The sequence below is a fragment of the Notothenia rossii genome (genome assembly GCF_949606895.1).
Source record: "Notothenia rossii genome assembly, chromosome: 3".
Lineage (NCBI taxonomy): Eukaryota > Metazoa > Chordata > Actinopteri > Perciformes > Nototheniidae > Notothenia > Notothenia rossii.
This window is the reverse complement of record NC_136901.1, coordinates 65,788,970-65,809,293: the sequence shown is the minus strand read 5'-3', so window position 1 is coordinate 65,809,293 and position 20,324 is coordinate 65,788,970. Positions and strand designations below refer to the sequence as shown.

Genomic DNA, 20,324 nt, shown 5'->3' with positions numbered 1-20,324 from the left:
CTGCTCTCATCCAAGCCAAAAAGACAGGTGGAGAATGATTTAACATTAAACTATTGTAAATCAACTCCACCTGTGAATAGAATAAATCCTGCACAATATTAGTAAGCAGTGAAACAACTTCCTAATCAATAAATCAATAAAAATGAAGAATATATATATATATTTCAGATTTATTGTAAATGTAATAAAATAACACTTCCATACTTAAAATAATAATAATAGCTAACTAATAAAATGCAATCACTGACGAGAACAGTAGGATGCAACAGTGTAAGTTTATTTGTCAAGTTTACAGTCAATCAATACATGAAAAAAAGTCTAATTGCAGCTGATGGTTCATATCTGAACACGTCAAATAATAACATTGACACTGAGGAAAAACAAAAAGTTTCCTTTGCACAAAACCTGTTTTTGTAATAATTATTTAATCAGTCCAATGTCATTCAGTATCAGCAATGACATGTTACTTTATATACACAAATAACTTTGTTGCATCACACAGGCTTATTTTACATTTTTTTCAAAATTATCTTATTTTTCAAAATAGAGTTTTGCTAATTCATACCTACAGAATACATAAAGCGGCATTTAACATAATTGCTGTAATAATAACTTTATACATGAGACAGAGACGAGAGCCATAGCTCAGTACTCGTAAAGTATAAGAAATAACGGAAGGCTTTTAGGCCAATTACTGCGGGAGAGTGGAAACAAAGAGGGGGAAACACATACAAAAGAAACAATCTCTGGTTGCTACTCCTAGCAAATATGGAAACTGCAGGGTAGCTCCACAGAAATCTGAGGTGTTAGTGCTTTTCTTGTAGAGTCTCAGTATTGAAAGTAAATGGCTCAACATTAGATGCACATGCTCAAGAAACCAGCTCAAGGTCAGCGCCGAAAACAAACCAGCCATTCAGTACGTGGGCAGACATGATCTGTAAATACTTCTCTTAAGACTTCACCTCAATCCTCAAATGCTTCAAAGTTATCGTGGTGGTCAAATGATAAGTAAATAATAGCAAATCTAGAACTATCAAGGTCGGTCTCAGGTGAAATACAGTAGGAGTGCTGGCAGAGAAACGAAGATGTTTGAGACAATGACCAAACTCAAGTGACAAAACGAATAAATGCTTCAAAATAAGACTCAACAACATAGAGAAGAACCAGTGTAGCATTTAAGCTAGGAAACCAATTTATACCGTGTCATACTATACTGTATATACACACATAGAAGGCCAAATAAAACTAGAAATCAAACATTCATCACCAAGAAAAAACCTGCAAACAAGCAGTAGGTAAATATGCTGTTATTTATCATTTATTTACAACACTTAAGCTATTTTTTAAACAGGTTCGTATGCACATAATGAAGCAGGTTGGTTAGTTGTTGGGCCACGGGGGGGCTGGGTGTGGGTGACGGTGTTAGACATGCAGATTCAGTGCTCCCTCTAAGCCTTCAGAGTAAAAACCCAGCAGGTAGAAAGACAGACAGAAGATTCACCCATGAAAATGAATTGTCATTTAGACTGCTTAAAAATGCTCACCAATGCAATGATTAAATCTCAAGATTTCGTGTTTTCATATTGACGGTACGGACACTTCGCACTCACGATACTTTGACGGAAGCCCTTGGGTTCTTAAACATGCTGTAACATTACCTTCAGCAGTTCAAACCTGATCTGCACATCTACAGAGGTTGGTTAGGGTTGGACAGATGTCAATATTTTCCAACCAGTTTGACATTTAGCTAATATTCGGATATGACGGCTATACCAGAGTTGACCGCTAGGGGTCACACTTGATGAAGCAGCCGCACATTACTTTTCTTTCAGTGTCTACGCGTTGTTACCCCGTCTGTTTTGATACGAGTATACAAGATATCGCAACCAATCTAGATATAGAGACGCTAGCATTAGTGCTGTGATGTGCCTAAATGCTCAATCCGGTTTAGGCAGTTTACATAAAATCGAACCAGTTTAAGCTTGTTAATTGGAAATCGACCAAACTCTACCAGTGCTGATAACTGTTGAGTATGGACATCTTTTTTCCAAATTAGCTAAAATAGTGCCACCTTGCACATAGTTATGTTATGTTTTTTCCGTAGCAGCATAATGCACAATGTAGCCAAACTCTTCTCTGCAGTGATCTGGCCTTCTGTGGGGGGTAGTTGTATTAGTAGCAGTGCATATACCCTGATGCAGCATCTATAAGTAATCCAAACCAAGTGTAGAGTCAAACTGAATGTCATCAAAGCCTAATGTCATAATTGCCTAATCAAAGCATTAGCAGTACTTTAGCATTATTGCTGTAGCGGCTATCAGCTTTAGCACTAGCGGAATCAAGCTAGGCTACTATTACTGCTCATTACATTACTCTGCATAATTGAAGCCTACTGAAAGCGGATGCATGCGGTGATCTGTGGCTGGGTGGAGCTGAGGCAGCAGGCGTAGAGGGAGCACTGATTGGTTCACTGGTGTCACATCAGTATGTCTAGGTCGTCCCCACGGTCGTCCTCCTCTGTCACCCGCAGCGCCAGCACCTCCTCGTTCAGGAACAGTCCGCTCAGGTGCTCCTTGCGGGCCTGGCGCTGCTCCTTCAGCTGCCGCTTCCTCAGAGCCTTCTGCTGGAGCTTCCGCTGCTTGGAGCGTTTCTGAAGAGATGGCAGGGCAGGAGAGAGACGTTTAAGAAGGGAAAAGATGAGGTTAAAGGCTTTGAGGGAAATGTAACCCTAAGGATGCTTCCCTGCATTCTTTTTAGCAAGTAAAATAAACTCAATAAATGGATATATTAAATATTTTGGATGCTGCCATGCACCTCAAAAAAGTGAATGTAACTCTGGTTTCTGAACTAAAGAAATAAAGGATTTCACTTTCGACTGTGTGACTAATGGCATAGAAAATTATTTTTTTGAGGGACAAAAACCTGATTACAGATTCATTTAAAAACAAATGTAACAGGGAGAGATACCTTCTGTTTTCTCTGTTTTGCGATGGATCAATGAAGCTGGATCCCGATGAAATCCCGCTACATGGATCCATGTATTTTAAATTCATCTGTAATCAGCCATTTTCTGCACTGTGTCTCTTTTAAATGCTTTAAAGACAGAGGAGACGGCGGGATTTCCTGCCATTCAGTGTGAGCTACACAAGGCGGCCCTACAGGAACATTCCACAACTGATCAAAGATGTGTAATGTGTCACCACAGTGATCCAGAAGGAATAGTATTTGTCAAAAACAGGTTTTTCTACACTTTCACCCAAACACGCACACATTCTTACTTTAGAGTCTCGTATACGTTCTGCAGCACTGGAAAGGTTGCCATCGCTGTGAGCTCTGCTAATGTTAGCAACACTGCTGCCACTGCAGGCTGATGCTGGACCACCTGCAACACAACATGTATTACAACCAGGAAGACTCAAGAGAAACAAAACCGAGCTGAACATCTTACTTAATGTTGTGATTGCTTATTATTTCACCAACAAAATGGTCTATCTGTCATTGTTTAATCCTATTGGCGGCGGCAATAGCTCAGTCTTTAAGGACACAAGTCCAGATGGGACCAAAAATACGGAGTGTGGACCAGTCACTGTTAATAACACCAGATTGAAAGTGAATTTACACTCTGGATTAATAAAGGTGATCTTAATCTTAATGAGTTGTGCAGGAATGATTCTGAAAACGAACGAGCATTTTAACACTTCTTCTCTGTTATCTCTAAGTCAATGTTTTTTCTGAAGTCATTTTTGGTTAGATGCTTGAAATAAGGTCGGTGTTTAACACAAGCTTACGAAATGTTTACATTTTTAAACCTGCTGGTGAATGTCCTAGGTGTCTAAACACTTGCTACCGTGACTTAATGTAACTATTACATTTCATCACGTCAATTATAGCCGCCTTTAGCTTAGTGATGGTGATGTGTAGTCATGTGACCGTTCTGTATTTCCTTTATAGCCAAAAAGTAGTTTTTAGCATTTTAGCACTTGTGCTTTTACATAAAATATATCTGTAAATGTGCCATAGGTGAAAGTCTGAAGCATAAGTCATAAGAACAGCGGTTGCTAACAACTAAACATCACAACATGATTAGCCGCCTTTAGCTTAGCTACGGTGACGTGAAGTCATGTGACAGTGCTTTAGTTCCTTTATGGTTAGAATTGATTTCTGGCAATTGCATTTACACGTCAAAAATCATTAAAGTGGTGTTAATAGGTGGAGATTATCCTGCTGAACAAAATGTTGACGTATCATAAACAAATGTTTGCCACTGATAATATTTTCTGCAATATTCCAAAATCCAAGAGATAAATCCCATTGGCTTTTTGCTCCCAGGAGCCCCTGCAATGCTAACTTCCAGGACAGTACACAAAAAGACATCTCCTTGCACCACTTTATATCTGAGCCCCATCGTTACACCATTTCAAGGCAGGGTCTCACCTGCCACAGAGTTGGAGGCGGTGGAGCCGGTGGAGGAGCTGGTGGAGCTGACCATGCTGCCGTTGCTGCTGCTGGCGGCGCTGACCCCCCCGGTGCTGGCGCTGCTGTGGCTGCTCCTCTTCCAGCCCTCCCTGCTGGCCCGCTGCCTCGGGCTGTGCTCTCGGATGTAGTTACGCACCTGAAGGCATCACACAGGTACCAATTATTTACTTCTCACATCCTGCAGAACTGAAATGTAATGGACTGGCGGTGTTTTCACAGCTGCTGCCCACCTGCTTGAGCTTCTCGTCGGTGAGGCAGTTGAGCTCGATGATGAACTCGCTGTCGGTGGGGGAGATCTGAGCGCAGGGGTCGATGATCTTGATGATGTCCAGCTGCTCCCTCAGGCCCATCTCTGTGCTCACCTTCCGACTCAGGTACTCGATATACTCCACCTGGAAGTGGAAACACACACATGAAGTTTTCATGCTTTTTTTCCAGGTATTTCTGCCCACACTGAAGACTTAAAGGTTGATTTAAAGTGTTTCACTGAATGTAGTGGGGTGTTTCTAACTACTGCAAACAATCACTGGATTGGAAATGGCTAGAACTTTATATTTCTGATAATGAGTAAAATAATACATTACAAACAAAGGGAGTTGGGAGTTCAGACATACCACAGGATGTAGGGAGAAAAGCACATGAAATTACCAACGCAAGTACATGAAGGGATTTCAATTTGAGGTAATTCCGGAAAGTACTATAGGAGCTAAAAGAAAGTTCCAAAAACAGCAGCAGCATGCGTGGGTGTTAATGTGTACACACATTCACACACATTTTAATATTTGTATTGTTTTTCCTGTTTGATCTATGTGGATACAGCTAGGAATATGGGGGGGGGGGGGGTTGATTACGATAGTGTAGCTTCTCATAAATTCATTATGCTATCTGGCTGCTTTTAAAAGAATGTTTTAAGTTGGTGAAATAGTGACAATTAAAAGCAAAATCCAACAAAATAAAACGGGGAAACCTTTTTGTATTGAGATGCAAGCCAAGCCATAATCTAATTGTTACCGGACATTCACGTGAAACAATTGACCAGCAGAAATATTTAAAACATACTGGTAGCTGGGTCAGAAATCTGGTCAGTTAAATGATCTCCTTAATGACTTAGAAGCACTATGATACAGAGAGGTGTGTTTACTTGTTCATCGTTGGTCATGGCGCTCCATGGTAACTCGTCCAGGTTGCGGTGGGGGTGGGGCTTAGGCTTCCTCTTGGAGAACAGACATGGTGAACTGGGAACGCTGGGGATGATGTCAGAGAGGACGTCGCTGCCACTGGCGATGTCACTTCCTGGCAGCTGTGGGGAATGTAACAAAAAAAAAAAGGAATGGACAACATCGCGCTAATCACTTCATTTTTGGGATGATCGTGGCTGTGACGAAGTGTGGTCGTCCAGCATTCGGAAAGTTGGGAGTTCGAAGTCCACACCTTAACCTATCATGTACAATGTGTTGGACTTTTAGCCAATTCAAGCGCAAGTGTTACCTTCCTTTGGAGACATTTTGCGATTTTAGTCTTTGCAGACCAAAACCTATATAACATTCTACAGGAAAAAGAAAACCCAAAAGAACATTTTAGGGCCCCTTTAACCTGTTAAGCGCCAAGGTCCCCACCGGTGGGTACTTTTTCTTTTTTTTTCACGACACTGTGTCTCACGGGCCTGAAACCTGAAAAACAGGCTTGGGGCCTAACAGGTTAAGTAACTTTCTTTTGGGACAATATTTGTCTCCTGGTTTAATAGCATCTCTTTTTTCCTCTTTTATCAATTTGCTAAAGCTAACATACCAATTACGTCAATGTGCTTGTTCACTACAAAAGCTACACGGGCTGAGTGCAAAAAAAATAAATACCATCCGAGTTAGATAATGCCACCGACCTGCCACTCAAACTCGCTGCTGTCGGACCAGTCCCAATATGTGCTGATGGAGGAGGAGACATCGCTGCAGACACTGCCCTCTGGAAACAGGTCCAGAGACGTCAGTTCCTGGTCGTCCAGCAGGGAGTAGCAGTCTTCCTGATCCCCCACAGACACGGAGGAGAAGAGCTCCTCGCTGCACTCTGAGCTGGCCACGCTCGTCCCACAGGAAGTGAGGTTCCACCTGCGGACAACAATGACAGCACGTCAGTGCACTTTCTAGGAGTAAGTCATGGAAATTGATCTGAAGGTTTTTCAAGACTGGGGGAGGGTGCAGGCAAGATAAGGAAGTACATTTCAACTATGTCAATTATTTTTTAAATGTCAACAAAAACATGGATGCAGGAGTCACAGAGTATACGGTTCACAGCTAATTTCCAGTGGCACCTTTTTCACAATTAACCTTTTTTCTGAGACTTGCCACCTAAGAAATACAAATAATACTGAATAGACTATACATTTTATGTGAATTTTATATGACTTCTTTACATTTTTGTCTGGAGAACTGTATAATTGTCCTTATTAAAGTCAACAGAATGGACTTTAGCTTATCAATGAGTGTATAGAACCTCCTTCCTTTAAAACAAGGTAAAAAAAGGTCAGGTAGTGTTAAGGTGCGTTCACACAGGACATGAAGCTAATTGTGTACCGTGCCATCGTTTGTAACAACGCTCGTCAGTAAAACTAGACGTCCAATCAAGGAGGCAGGGCTGATTTCCTTGTAGATACCAACAATGTTTTTATTAGCCATGGCCGAAATCACAACAAAGTATGAGTATGGACAAAATCATCTTTTTTTTTGTTATGCCACCAATAGCTGCATTGCCACATGTTGCAGCAGTTTATGGTGGGTCCATCTTTTGAGTACTGTACCATTAAGGTTGGTATTTTGATAAAAATCTTTTGAAAAAACATCCTGAAAGTCAGTTGACCTCACAAACTGATGACACAAATGTGAACACAAGGTCACACCACTGGTCTACTTGCCTGTTGCTGTTGAAGCGGTGCAGAGGGTCTGTTCTGTGACAAGATGAGAGTTGACAGCCAAAGTCACTGACGTCCAGAGTTCCCACATCACTGAGGTTGGCTCTTTGAGAGAGGAGTGGGAAAGGCTCCTCTGGTGCCAAAAACTTCTCATACAGAGACTCAGACATGGCCAGATGGATCTACAAAAACAGAGGCAAAGATAAGACAAACAAAACAAAATAGGGTGCATATCAATAGAGCTACAGTCTCAATTATTAACACCAAATTATATAGACCAGGGGTAGCCAACGCGGTGCCCGCGGGCACTAAGTCGCCCGCAGGGGGGAAATTGGTCGCCCGCGTGCATGTTCTAAAAATAGCACAAGTCACCATGGAGCTCCGTCTAAAAAAATTATTGAATACATTTTTAATTTTTTAAATGACAATATTGAATATAACATTTTAAAAGCACACATTTTGTATGTACATATGTAAGTGAAATGGAGATTTGGTGCGTGAAATTGAACTCTGACCCCAGATAGGTTCAGAGTTGAACTCCACGCACCAAATCTCCGTTCCACCTTTAGCTGAGACAAGCTAGCATGAGCAGCTACGATCATGGGCCTCATCACACACACACACACACACACACACACACACACACACACACACACACACACACACACACACACACACACACACACACACACACACACACACACACACACACACACACACACACACACACACACACACACACACACACACACACACACACACACACACACACACACACACACACACACACACACACACACACACACACACACACACACACACACACACACACACACACACACACACACCAGTGGTGAGGATCTCAGCCTGCCACTGACGTTCAACCAGAAAACATCAGCAGTTAGCTGTTAGCCAACAGAGATCACAGCTCCTCATATCTTTTCAGAAACTGGACAAAAGTTAAACAAGTACAAACCAGACTGTCTGTGTCATGGCGAATACAGTCGCTGGTTTATTTATGTCTGTAGGCCGTTGTTATGAGTGTGGAATGAGCATATACAACGTTAGCTTAGCCTGGTCGACCCAATCTCCATTCAGAAAACAAGCATTTTAAAAGGTTTTTCGCCTGCCGTCTTGTCTGCAGACTTGTCAAGCATTAATTCATGGTTATTACTAAACGGTATCAGTATGTTGTTACTTCGGCCTCATTTAGAAACGTGTATTACAATTTAATCATGGTAAAATATGTTCATTTTGTTTTAGTTGAAGCTCCCGAGCCAGCGCGTCTTGTTTGAATGATGCGAGTAAACACAGCTGGAAGCAGCGGTGAAACTCAAGCGATTAGAGCGAAGTCGCGTCCGGTGTGAACGCAGCATTACAACTACCCCTGATAGATCTCGCGAGAATGTGTATAAACATAGATACATTTTCATAACAAAACAATGGGGTTGCTATAGACAAGTTTACGCGCCAAACCACGGGTAGCGCCATAACCCTACACAAATGCACTTCATTTCCGCCGGAAGTCTTTTGCACAGCGTCTGTCGTTGTAAACCGGTGTAAACAGTCAGACGGGCACTGGTGTAAACACAGCGATTTCGATGCTAACAGTGATGCTAGCTTGGGAACACGATTCTACTTCTTTGACTGGAGATGGCGTTACTCTCCCCCACCCGAATTCAGTGCAAAACTGGGAGGATAACATGACGACGTGGCCCAGCATAACGTACAGCAAAATTTGCTCCTACTTCGTTCAATCCATGGCAATAGATGGAAAAGCAATGGACAGTCTGAAGGCATATCATAAGGCTGCGCACATTCTACTTTGCCCACATGCTCCCGAAAATTGTTGACGATTTTGTTGAGGGAAGGTTACAGTTCTGCAGTAAATATCTCAGCATTTTAAAACCAAAATAAACTGCCTTATTTAGGTCATGCCCACAGGAGCCAACAGTTGTCTGTTGTTTACATAATGCACAATTTACATGATCTCTTTATGCTGTGCAATATATCATATGTGCCTGTACTGTTTGAGTGAAAATAAAGTTTGATGTAATTTAATTTCATTATTGCACTGTTATTGCATTATTGCATTTCATATGTTCCTTAGAGTGCTACAATTTCTTTTAACACAGTTCATCATTCATATTAAGCTCATACTGTACATAAATAACACTGAATTAATTAATTGTTGAGAGGAAACTAAAGAAATGGCTTCAACAAGAAAGATCACATGTTTAATCCTAAGAGGTATTAAAAGCAGCCCACACAATTACATCACTATGAAAATATTCATATATAATATTAAAAAATACAATGCATGCAGTATTTGTTGTGTTTATCTGTATTTAATGAACAACATGGCTGGGTGCTGGGTGCTGGTTTGTGGTCGTAACACTCTCTATCTAACCACTCGTTCAGGTGCTTTCTCGAGTGATTGCAACCAACTACCGCACACGTAGTTCCCGAACCACTTTTCTTCATGTTGTAATTGTTATATCCTCTTTGTCTCTGCGATATCAGTGCTTTGTCGGCACAACGGAGCTAGCTAGCAAAACAAACCCAGTCCGCCAAAACGGAAGTGCATTGCATCGAAGGGAGGAGTTCAGGATGTAGAGCGGAAACGGCTCAATAACTTGTGTATAGCAATGGTAAATCATTGTTAATAATTATTGTGAGGAATAATTAACATTAACATGTGAACAGACATTCCTTCACATACAGTAAATTAATATGTATTCTGATTATTATTAATAATAATATTATCATTAAAGGTGAACCGTGCAATTATGTTATTCAGGAAGTTTGTATCAAACAAGTAGCCCTTCGTATTACTCAGTACCCTTGAAGTAGCCCTCGGTGACAAAAAGGTTGGTGACCCCTGATATAGACACATCTGACAGACACACTGTCCAAAAGCTTTCTAAAAGGGTAGTAACAGCTGAACCACAATATGGTGTATTGCCAAGTAGGGTTTTACCCTCAAGGAATGTATTTGCTGTACTGCAAATCATAACAGAGTAACAGACAATTGTATTAAAATTAAAAACAGGTATTGCGAAAAAATAAGAAAAAGGGACAATTAAGATATTAACTATTTATCGATTTAAATGAAAGTGTGTGCAATTGTAATTTTAGAATATGTGTCCTAATGTGCAAATTAATGTATTTTAAATTATATTAAACATTCTGTTGTGTGGGCGGAAGGAAGTGAATATCTAATAGACAACTCTTACAAAGTTGCTGATCTTTTCCAGAGGTAAAGCACCTTGATATACAGATACAGACACAATGAACAAAACCAAATATGATATTTAAGGTATTTAGTTCAGTTTTAACTTGATCTGATGGACTTCAACATTGTTGCTTGTAAAAATGTTCCATATGTGTAAATCATTGTTGTTAATAAATGTAGTTCAAAAATGAAACTACAAAAATGTGGCAGTAGGTCACTGAAGAAAGCAAAACTTCGTCCAAATACAAGCAGTTACCTCAAGAATACGAGCTCCTTTACATTTGGGTCTTTTGTTGGTAACATAAGTGACGTTAGTGGCCAAAGCTAGTATTATTACAAGTACTAATAATGAGCTTTTAAGCATGTTAAAGACACTTCTCATGTTCATCTTTGATACTAGATGTCATCTACGTTAAGCCTCTAACTCCCATAATTGTTGTTTTTCTTAACAACACAACAAGATGCTTGACAGTCACGCAAAGCACACCAAGACAACATAAGAATACACCATTAAAGAAGGAAGCTACATTAGCTTTAATAACTCAAACATTACCATATACGGTACTATTATTTTTCACCAAGGCGCATATTCTGTGTTTGGAAAACAACACTAGCTAACGTCATTAGCTAGTTGCTAATCCTTCAAATGTGCAGGTAGCGTTTACCTAGCCAGAAAAAGAGCTCTAAATAATCATTTTCATTAATAACACACCTGAAGGTCTCATAAACCTGGTAAAGTTATTATAAAGAAGCTATAAACATTAAAACACTAACCTTTTGTCGTTCAAATAATGATCATTTCTGCCACCTCCATTTGCAAATCCTTTCTTTTCCAGCGATGAGCTAAGCTGTCACCGCGAGACTCCCGCGAGCCAACACTGTTGTCATGTGACGTGAGGCGGAAGTGGTCACACAAACAGAAAACTAGCATAAAAAAAGAGCATTCTGTGCTTAAAATTTCACAATTTTGCTATTTGTTATCGCAAAATACAACATATGATTGCATGGTACTCATGTCTTTAAGCCACACAAAGGACTCCAGCTTTTTGGGGGGAAGGATACCCGCAGAAATCGAGTCAATGTCGAAAAACCTGAAGGATGTGGACCACGAGTTGTTCAGAAAAATACTAAAAGGTAAAATAGCTGTTTACAAGGTAAAGTTGTTTTTAATGTCTATATGACTCATTACAGAACTGGTCAGCCGTCTGTATGATAACTATTTTTGTATTGCATTGTAAAAGCCACTAACAATGTTTTAAAACGTTGATAAGGTGTTCATTGAGTAATGATATCGGAGTTCCAACAACTTTTACTGTGAGATTTTAATAAATAGGTAGAGCAAAAACTTATTTTTTGAGAAAAGGATCATTTACAAAAAAAAAAAAACCATAGCAACACAACCAGAACAAATATACCTAATACAATCACCGTGAAGGGCATACATTATAACGTTAAACGAAAAAGTAAAAGTTATGTTATATCATCATAATCAGTCAGTGTCCCGGAAAAAATTTCCACACATTTCTAAAAGCCTATTAATCCCCCAAAAATCATGAAAAGTTCTAACATGAACCCAATAATACAGACAGAATCAAGATCTGTCCAAAATATGTGGAATATTTCACAAATACAAAAGATGGTCAATTGTGTCAATATTATTTTTTTAAACTTACACAACAAATATAAATATCTGTCGCCCAAACTTGGCGATAAGACAAATAGCTAGTTGTATTTTATGGAACATTTAAAAAGTGTTCAAATATGCTTTTAGTTCATGAAAACAGCCCAAAGAATGGGGCCCCGTGACAGTGCCCAATATCCCTGAACAAGTGCAAATGAAGTAAATCCATAGCAGAGGTAAGTATGCCTGTGAACTCTTTTCTGTCCAGCTGTGGTCAGCGCCCTGGAGGGGAAGGACAACAGAGAGGTGATGAAGTCGATAGCAGAGAGCAGCGTCATCCCCCAGGAGAGGCTCAGTTACATCGTGGCTGGGATGCACAGAGTGCTGTCTGAGGCCATCCGCATCCCCACATTGTCGCTAAAGCAGGAGGTGAGCTGCTGTAAAACACTGGAAATTACATTATGAACATGCTGACACAGTCTCAGTCTGTGTGCACTTAAGAGATGGGTCTTTCCCACAGTACACATTTTGACATGTTACAGGAGCATTAATAATAACCAGTTTATGGTCATGATTTCCCAATGTGCCTAAATCCAACAAAAACAATCATTACTGTTATATTCACATGCTCTTTTTTTTCTATTACAAGACATGAGATTGGTCTTTATTGCATGCTGTTGACATTGGACTGTATACTCAAAAACTCTATTATTATTCCCACCAATTTTATAGTACCTTTTTCCTCTCATTTGCGTACATTGACTTTCAGAGATTATTGACATCCTAAGTTGTTCTGACAGAAGACATTTTAACAGGCCACAGTACAAACTTATATTTTGTTAATACTAAAAATGTACTAGTGCTGAATTCCACCTCTTGTGGTTATCTAAGGACACACTTCCTTGTTCCCGCCGCTTCAAAAGCATCTTCTTACACATTGTAAGATCTTAATAATTGAATATTGAAAATACTTAACACTTGATTTGTGTCCCTGTTTAGGCCTTCAAAGAAGATCTTAGAGAACTGAGGCAAGGCTCGTCATCATTTTAACACATCTTCTATGTTTTCATGCATTACCTCTGCTGGCTTATACACAACACACTCTCAATCTGAGATGATAAATGATTATGTTTTGTTACCTAGGATACCTGAAGACTTTATCACAGATTTCTCCAGTGTGGTCTTTGGAAGCAGGTATGTTGGATTTATAAAGACATAGAAACAGTCTAAACTCAGGCCCAATTCCAACCAACCCCTACATCCTCCCCCTTACTGAATTCCACCCTTTTTGAATGTTTGTGAGGTTCTTCCAACACATTTGGTGTTGTTTCTAAACACTAGTGGAGAGTGGAAGTTATTAAAATCTCCACCTGACCAGGTGCATTGCTGTTTCTATCCGTCACTTGAACATGCTGTGTAGAATGTCTGTGCAAACATTTATTAGTAAACGCCCCAAAATTAGATGGACCTTTTTAATATTTTCATTCAGATGTTAAGAACTTCAAAGGTACATTTTCTAACATATATATATATTTTTGTATGTATATATATTTTGTATAGCCCATTACAGCACAAGGCCATTCAAAATGCTTTACTGCAAAATGTGCAAATAAAAACATTAAAAGCATTAACAGAAAGTGCAACAGAAAAATTACATTTTAACACAGTCATTAAAAAAACCAAGAGAATATATTTTTGCAGTTTTATCATTTGTTATTTTTCGTCCAAGAGAAGAATTACGACAGTTCCCGGTCCTGCCAGAAACATGGGAGTTTGTCCAAAAATTGCCGCTTTATTTTCAGTCTCCACCTTAATGAAGAAGCCTCATTCAGCTGAGAGTGAGACAGTCAGAGTTCACTCTGTCAAGGAGTGAGTGTGGATGGGTGGGTCTGGAGTTGGGCCATAGTGAAGAAAGCATGCCTTTTTCAAAGTCTAACTGAAACTTGTTTTCATCAGTATTGTGGTTGGCTATGAATGCCATTCATGGTTATATTATTATAGCATCATGTACACTGCTTTATGTTTGCAGACGTGCAGCTCTCGATGCAGCTACCTCTCAAAATGATCCACACCTCCCCACAATGGAAGACTTTAAATGGAGAGTAGATGTTACAATTTCTACAAGGTAATGTATCGAATACAGAGGGGCAAGACATGTTTTTGCTTTTCAAGGTTCCAGGTTCTTTATTGTCAAACTAACATAGCTACAGAGTAATTATGTCGTTGAAAATCTTAGGTCACAGGCTTCTCCAACAATGCAACACAATAATACAGATAAGCATACAATATTAAAGCAATATTAAAGTATATTATATTAAAAGTAATACAGAAGAAAAATAGTTCTAAAAAAAGTGGAATAGTGATAGAATAGATAGAATAGAACGAGTCTATATACAAGTTATTGGAATGATATATTAGATCAGTGATTCTCAAACTTTTTTCAATAATGTACCCCCTTTGAAAAACATATTCAGCCAAGTACCCCCTGATCAGCTCAAAAACTATTTGTTAAGGAAGAAATGCCTATATAAAGAGGTACAGTACAGCGCTGCACCATCGGTGTCTGATTTATTAAAACAACAACCTTGTAACTGAGAAACACTTAAATGCTACATTTCAAATGTTTACAATCCATCACTAAATTCATGGCAAACCAATTTTAACATCATGCAATAACACTAAGACAACATTAGTTGCCCATGCATTGAACTGATCTTTTTAATAAGTTGTACTTACAATTTAGTGATAAACATGGGCTTGTGCTTCACTGAGGATCTTTGTCATTCTGACAGGGAGGCAACTGCAGTTATTACACTTCGCGTTTTGAAATATGTTTTTTTTTTTTTCAATAAACATAAAATAAATCTCACGTACCCCCTGCAGTACTCCAACATACCCCTAGGGGTCCGCATACCCCCATTTGAGAACCACTGTATTAGATAATAGATAAATAATTACTAAGTAGCAGATTTTCAAAATACAACCAGAATCCTGAAGCTTTTAAAATGTTTTTGTTGTTTTTATTGTAACTGAGTGTGTTTCTGTATCTCCCCAGCTCTTTAGCCCGAGCCCTGCAGCCATCTGTTCTGATGCAGATGAAGCTATCAGACGGTAGCTGTCAGCGCTTTGAGGTACTGAAACTAATGATTTCTCCCTGATAGTACAGGCAGTTTTACATTCACCACAAAGAAACCTGTTTTCATTTTAAATGTGTGCCCAGATTCTTAATACATATACTTACCAATGGGCCTTAATTATTTATTAAATAATTTAAATTTAAATTATTTTATCCTTTTTTTGGTTGTTTACTGTTACCTGTAGTGTGTTATATAGACACTCGAGCTTTTATTTTCTAACGCTCCAACACATTGTACGTGACAGGCTAAGGGGCGGTGCAGCTCTAAGCAGTTGACCAATCACAACAGAGCCTGCTTCTTTTCACCCTCAAAAGAGATGCTGCAGCACAGGCAGTATGGGAAAAGTATTGAACATTAATGTACATGTAAACATGTAACAGTAGATGAACAGAATACAAATATATGAACCTGAAAATGTTTATAATAAGGCCCCCTTAAAACCGACAAAAGAAATGTGGTGAGCATAATAATTCTCTGCATTCTCACTTCTTCTTAAAGCGAAGTGTCTTGTTGAAAATAAATATTAAATGTTGTTGATTGTAAACCTTTCCATTTTAGAAATCATACCACTTATATTCTTAATTCATCAGGTGTCTCACTCAATGAGTTATAGCGTCCCATGCATCCTTTTTTTGTTTCTTTTATATCCACTACTGAAGCTACTTAAAATGGCTTTTTATTTCTTTACGTTTACAATTGGGCGGTCCAACCTGTTCAGACTTTAGTCGGGTGTTCTTGACTTAATTTTCCCATTTTTGTTCCTATTTCCTTGTTTTGTGCACACAGCCCTGGAACCTCATGCCCTTTTAACCCTCTTGTTGTCCTCGGGTCAAATCTGACCAATTTACTACTTTCATCAATCATAACTTTTTTGTTTTACATTCGATTGCATTAAGGCTTTATGATATCCTTCACAGTAGACATTTGAACATATCAAATTGCTGATCACCACTTTCATTGAATTGTGGATGATTTAGTCAACTTTGTAACACCCATGGTGTTCCTGTTCAAAAATGACCGCCATAAGGAAAAATAATTAGTAACCATCCCGATCAGATAAAACACACACACGCACACGCACACGCACACACACTTTAGATGTGTTCCCCCCCCTTATGTGCCCATCCCCCCATGTGAATCACACCTGGCACACACAAACACACACACACACACACACACACACAGAACAATTTGACACATTTCCCGCTCGTATGTGCCCATCCCCCCGCATGGATCACACCTGGCACACGCAATACATGTTCAGTGACTATTCTTTGTATATTTACTACAGTTCTTCATGTATACCAGTAGTCTGATACAATATTTACAGTCTGTAAGGGTGTTAAATGACATTTGGTGATGATTAATGGTTTTTGTGTTAATGTAAAAGCAGTTAAAACAGGACCGGTCCAATTTGACCGCGAACCCCAAAGTAAGGAGGGGGAAACAAAGGCAATAGGAGGGTTAAGGAGATTGGCGTGGGGTTTGCATTGTTTTTAGGATCACCTGGCTGGCGCTTTAAATGTACAAGGCCAAAGATAAATCACTATAAGAACACCGCCCGGTACAAACAATCAATTAGTACCTGTGTATAATTGTTGATGTAGTTGCTATATGTTTGGTTATACTCAAACATTGTACAATATAAACATCATTTACATCAAATCCCCCTTTTTGCCAACTTAAATGTATTTTAGAACGCATTATAAAGGTCTACTATGTATTTATAATTTACCTTTAGCCTGTGGCTTGAAAGAGTTGGTTGTTAGCCAGCGACCTAATGTAGGTCGGTTTTACTTAATAGGATCCAAGTGGAATAATTGAGGTAACATTTATTATAACTACAACCTGACCTAGAACCTATTCTTGGCCAAGTGTTGCTGATACAGTCTGTGACAGTTGTGTTTGTTTGTTTGTTTGTACACTTAGTATACCACAATATATATACTTCAAAGCAAAACAGATAGATACTTTAGAATGGTTCTATCTCTGAGAAAAACAATTCTAGAGGAATTACAGCAGAACCTCTGACAGTATTTCTTTAGTTAAATTAGGTTTAATTTACAGTAGAAAATACCCAATTATCAGTTGAAGAGTGAAATAAAAGTCATAAAAATGTGACTTTTTAATAAAACAAAGGATTGTAGTTTAACTATGACAGCAGTCACCCAATAACAATAATAACATGAATAACTTTAAATCATACAATAGTGCTCATTGAAATAAATGCAGTCAGCGTTAAATGATTCGTAAGGCTAATAATACAAAGTGAGAAACAAAAAATGTATTAAATAATCAACAAGTTAGTACAATGCTGAATCAGCAGGGGACGCCACACTCCATTCTCAATCAATCAATTAATCAAACGTTATTCATACGACACATTGAATACACAGCAGGCTTTAGTGATTACTAGGGCTGTCAAACGATTAACATTTTTAATCAGATTAATCACAGCTTAAAAATTAATTAATCATGATTAATCACCATTCGAACTATGTCCAAAATATGCCATTTCTTTGTGTATATTGTTGTGGGAATGGAAAGATAAATGAAAGAAGGCGGATATATCCATTTAACATACATATGTATATATATATATACATATTTATGTATGTATGTATGTATCTCATAGCCTATGTATGTATGTTTATTATAACATTGTTCTGTGTGTCAAAATGAAAGACAGCCCACACACACCTATCTCATCAAACCGTGGGGTCTTATTTCATTACGTGTTGATTTCTATCAACACGGGGGGGGGGGGGGGGGGTGATCTAACCGCCTTCTGGAAAAGCTTCACAAGTACGTCGGTATGCAAATGCGCTTTGTGACACAAGTGACGGTACGTATTTCAGATTGTTGCCGCGCATGCGTACCTGCGTCCCAGTTATGTGTGTCACTACCCGATCCGTCCCCCTGCCCGATCGGTACTGCGCATGTGTGAGATGGTCCGCCATATTGGTTATGGCTAGAAAGGATCCGTCTTGTGTAAATATGACGTCACGTTCTCATTGTAACTCTCGTTGGAGCGGCTCGGAAACACATCTACAGCAGTAACATGATGCAACATACACATTAATGCAGCAGGATAATAGTAAAACACTGAAAGGGAACATTTTATTGCACCAGGAGCTATCTTGGGACTTTTACTGCAACAACGTTGACTTGACTGTGAATAAAAAATAAACCATAGTGTTGGTGATCTACAGTGTTGTCATTCTTCTTTGAACAGCAAGACCGCTAACACCCTATTTCAACAATCACACTCCCTGTCATTGACATCATTAATAGATAGTTTAGCTTCTCACGATCATTTGCTGTGGCCCACTGATGTTAACGACCTAACTGAAAGGCTGCCTGCCAAACGTAAACATTCAGCCACGTGACTTGCAAACTCTCGCGAGAGTTTTACACTAGAAGGATCCTTTCTAGCCATAACCCGCCATATTGGACAACTCCGGACGGCAACCCAAGATGGACACTTGACACAGTGGCTTTTAGCAAAGCTCAAAAAGGAAAAGAGAGAGAGATGAGTTATTGTTATTACAACGTGACTTCACTATTATTTAACAACTCTTTTTATTGGGTTCTTTTATTTGGGGTTAAGTACATTGTCTGAAAAAGGGAGAAATGAATTTAACTTCTGTTAGACAGCCATATGCCATACATTTTTGCATACATTCACAGTAAATATTTATTCAGTATGATAGCTGTCTAACAGAAGTTAAATTAATTTCTGGCATTAGCTCCGCCTCCTCTTTTTTCTTTTTCAAGCGAAGTACCCAAAATCCGCGTTTCTCTAACAGGGCTTCAAAAGAGGGGTATGAGCAGTATGAGGCATGGCTACAATGGGTGATCTGTTTGGTATTTTAAGCAAAAAACTTCACAGACATGTTTTATATAGGTATGGCCCTACAATATAGGTTTCCAATATAGCATAATAGGTCCACTTTAAATATTTGAATTCAGTTTTAGTTTTATTAGACCTATAACTAATTATTTATAATTATAAAAAATATTGTTTTGTTTATTTATTTGAATCCTTTTTTATTATATTCTAAAATTGAAATACTGTCATACAAAATTCTGATTCTGATCCCCCCCACCTTGGCTGTGCAGTTTTCAAATGGGACACTTTGTTCTTCTGTTACCTCATCAGTGATTCATCTTGTTTTTTTCTCGTCCAGGTGCCATTGTCCAAATTCCAGGAGCTCCGTTACAACGTGGCTCTGATTCTCAAGGAAATGAATGATCTGGAGAAGAGGAACATCCTCAAAATCCAGGATTGATATCCCGATATTTAATAAACCTCTCTTTTCTACTTTAGATTTAGTGGAGTCCTGTAAATAGCACCACTCATTTTAAATCATACCTACTGTGATATCATGAAAGATAATAATAATCCTCCTTTCATGGTGCTACGATCTGATCGCGTTGGCATCCAACATACTTGACTGCTGCCAGAGTGTAAAACGATATAATAGTTATCCAGCTGACTGCACCACAGGAATACTTTATAACCATGACAAAAAGACTCATAGATTTAAAAATAAATCTGTAAAATCAGACTGGATCAATCATTTTCTTGCATTCTTGTTAACTGTACATATTAGCATTGTTGTATCCAGTGGTTGTTGTTGTGAGATTTGAGACAGATACAGAGCCTCCATTGTGCCAAAATACAAATGCATTCAAGTGAGACCCTCTCTTACTGGGTATCCACTTTAACCGGAGTCATGTGATCCGAGTCTGAACACTTTGTCCACATGCTAATAAAACATGAGGGTGTGCAAATTAAAGAATCATCCAAGACATTTTTCTACAAATGTTCTTGTATGCGTGCCACTCAAACCTGAACAAAATGAACTGTAATATATAAAGCAAGATTGAATGTTTGTTTGCCATAATAACATAAAGACTTTTTACCTCTTGAATCACTTTTCTCTAATA

At 38.8% G+C, this 20,324-nt stretch overlaps 2 protein-coding genes across 2 annotated transcripts; one reads left to right on the top strand and one right to left on the bottom strand.

Moving 5' to 3' along the window:
• Positions 1-256: 256 nt before the first annotated feature.
• Positions 257-11,518, bottom strand: fam199x (family with sequence similarity 199, X-linked). The gene is made up of 8 exons (XM_079668931.1): positions 11,388-11,518; positions 7,382-7,560; positions 6,356-6,578; positions 5,618-5,776; positions 4,707-4,868; positions 4,435-4,612; positions 3,279-3,382; positions 257-2,650 (listed from the first exon to the last, which is right to left on the bottom strand). The coding sequence occupies exons 2-8, from the start codon at positions 7,546-7,548 to the stop codon at positions 2,477-2,479; spliced, it is 1,167 nt and encodes a 388-aa protein (XP_079525057.1). The 5' UTR covers positions 7,549-7,560; positions 11,388-11,518; the 3' UTR covers positions 257-2,476.
• A 94-nt stretch (positions 11,519-11,612) lies between these two features.
• commd5 (COMM domain containing 5) lies at positions 11,613-19,942 on the top strand. The gene is made up of 7 exons (XM_079668932.1): positions 11,613-11,747; positions 12,503-12,663; positions 13,234-13,262; positions 13,378-13,428; positions 14,264-14,359; positions 15,290-15,365; positions 19,562-19,942. Exons 1-7 carry the CDS (start codon positions 11,618-11,620, stop codon positions 19,661-19,663), a joined length of 645 nt encoding a protein of 214 aa, XP_079525058.1. The 5' UTR covers positions 11,613-11,617; the 3' UTR covers positions 19,664-19,942.
• Positions 19,943-20,324: the final 382 nt, after the last annotated feature.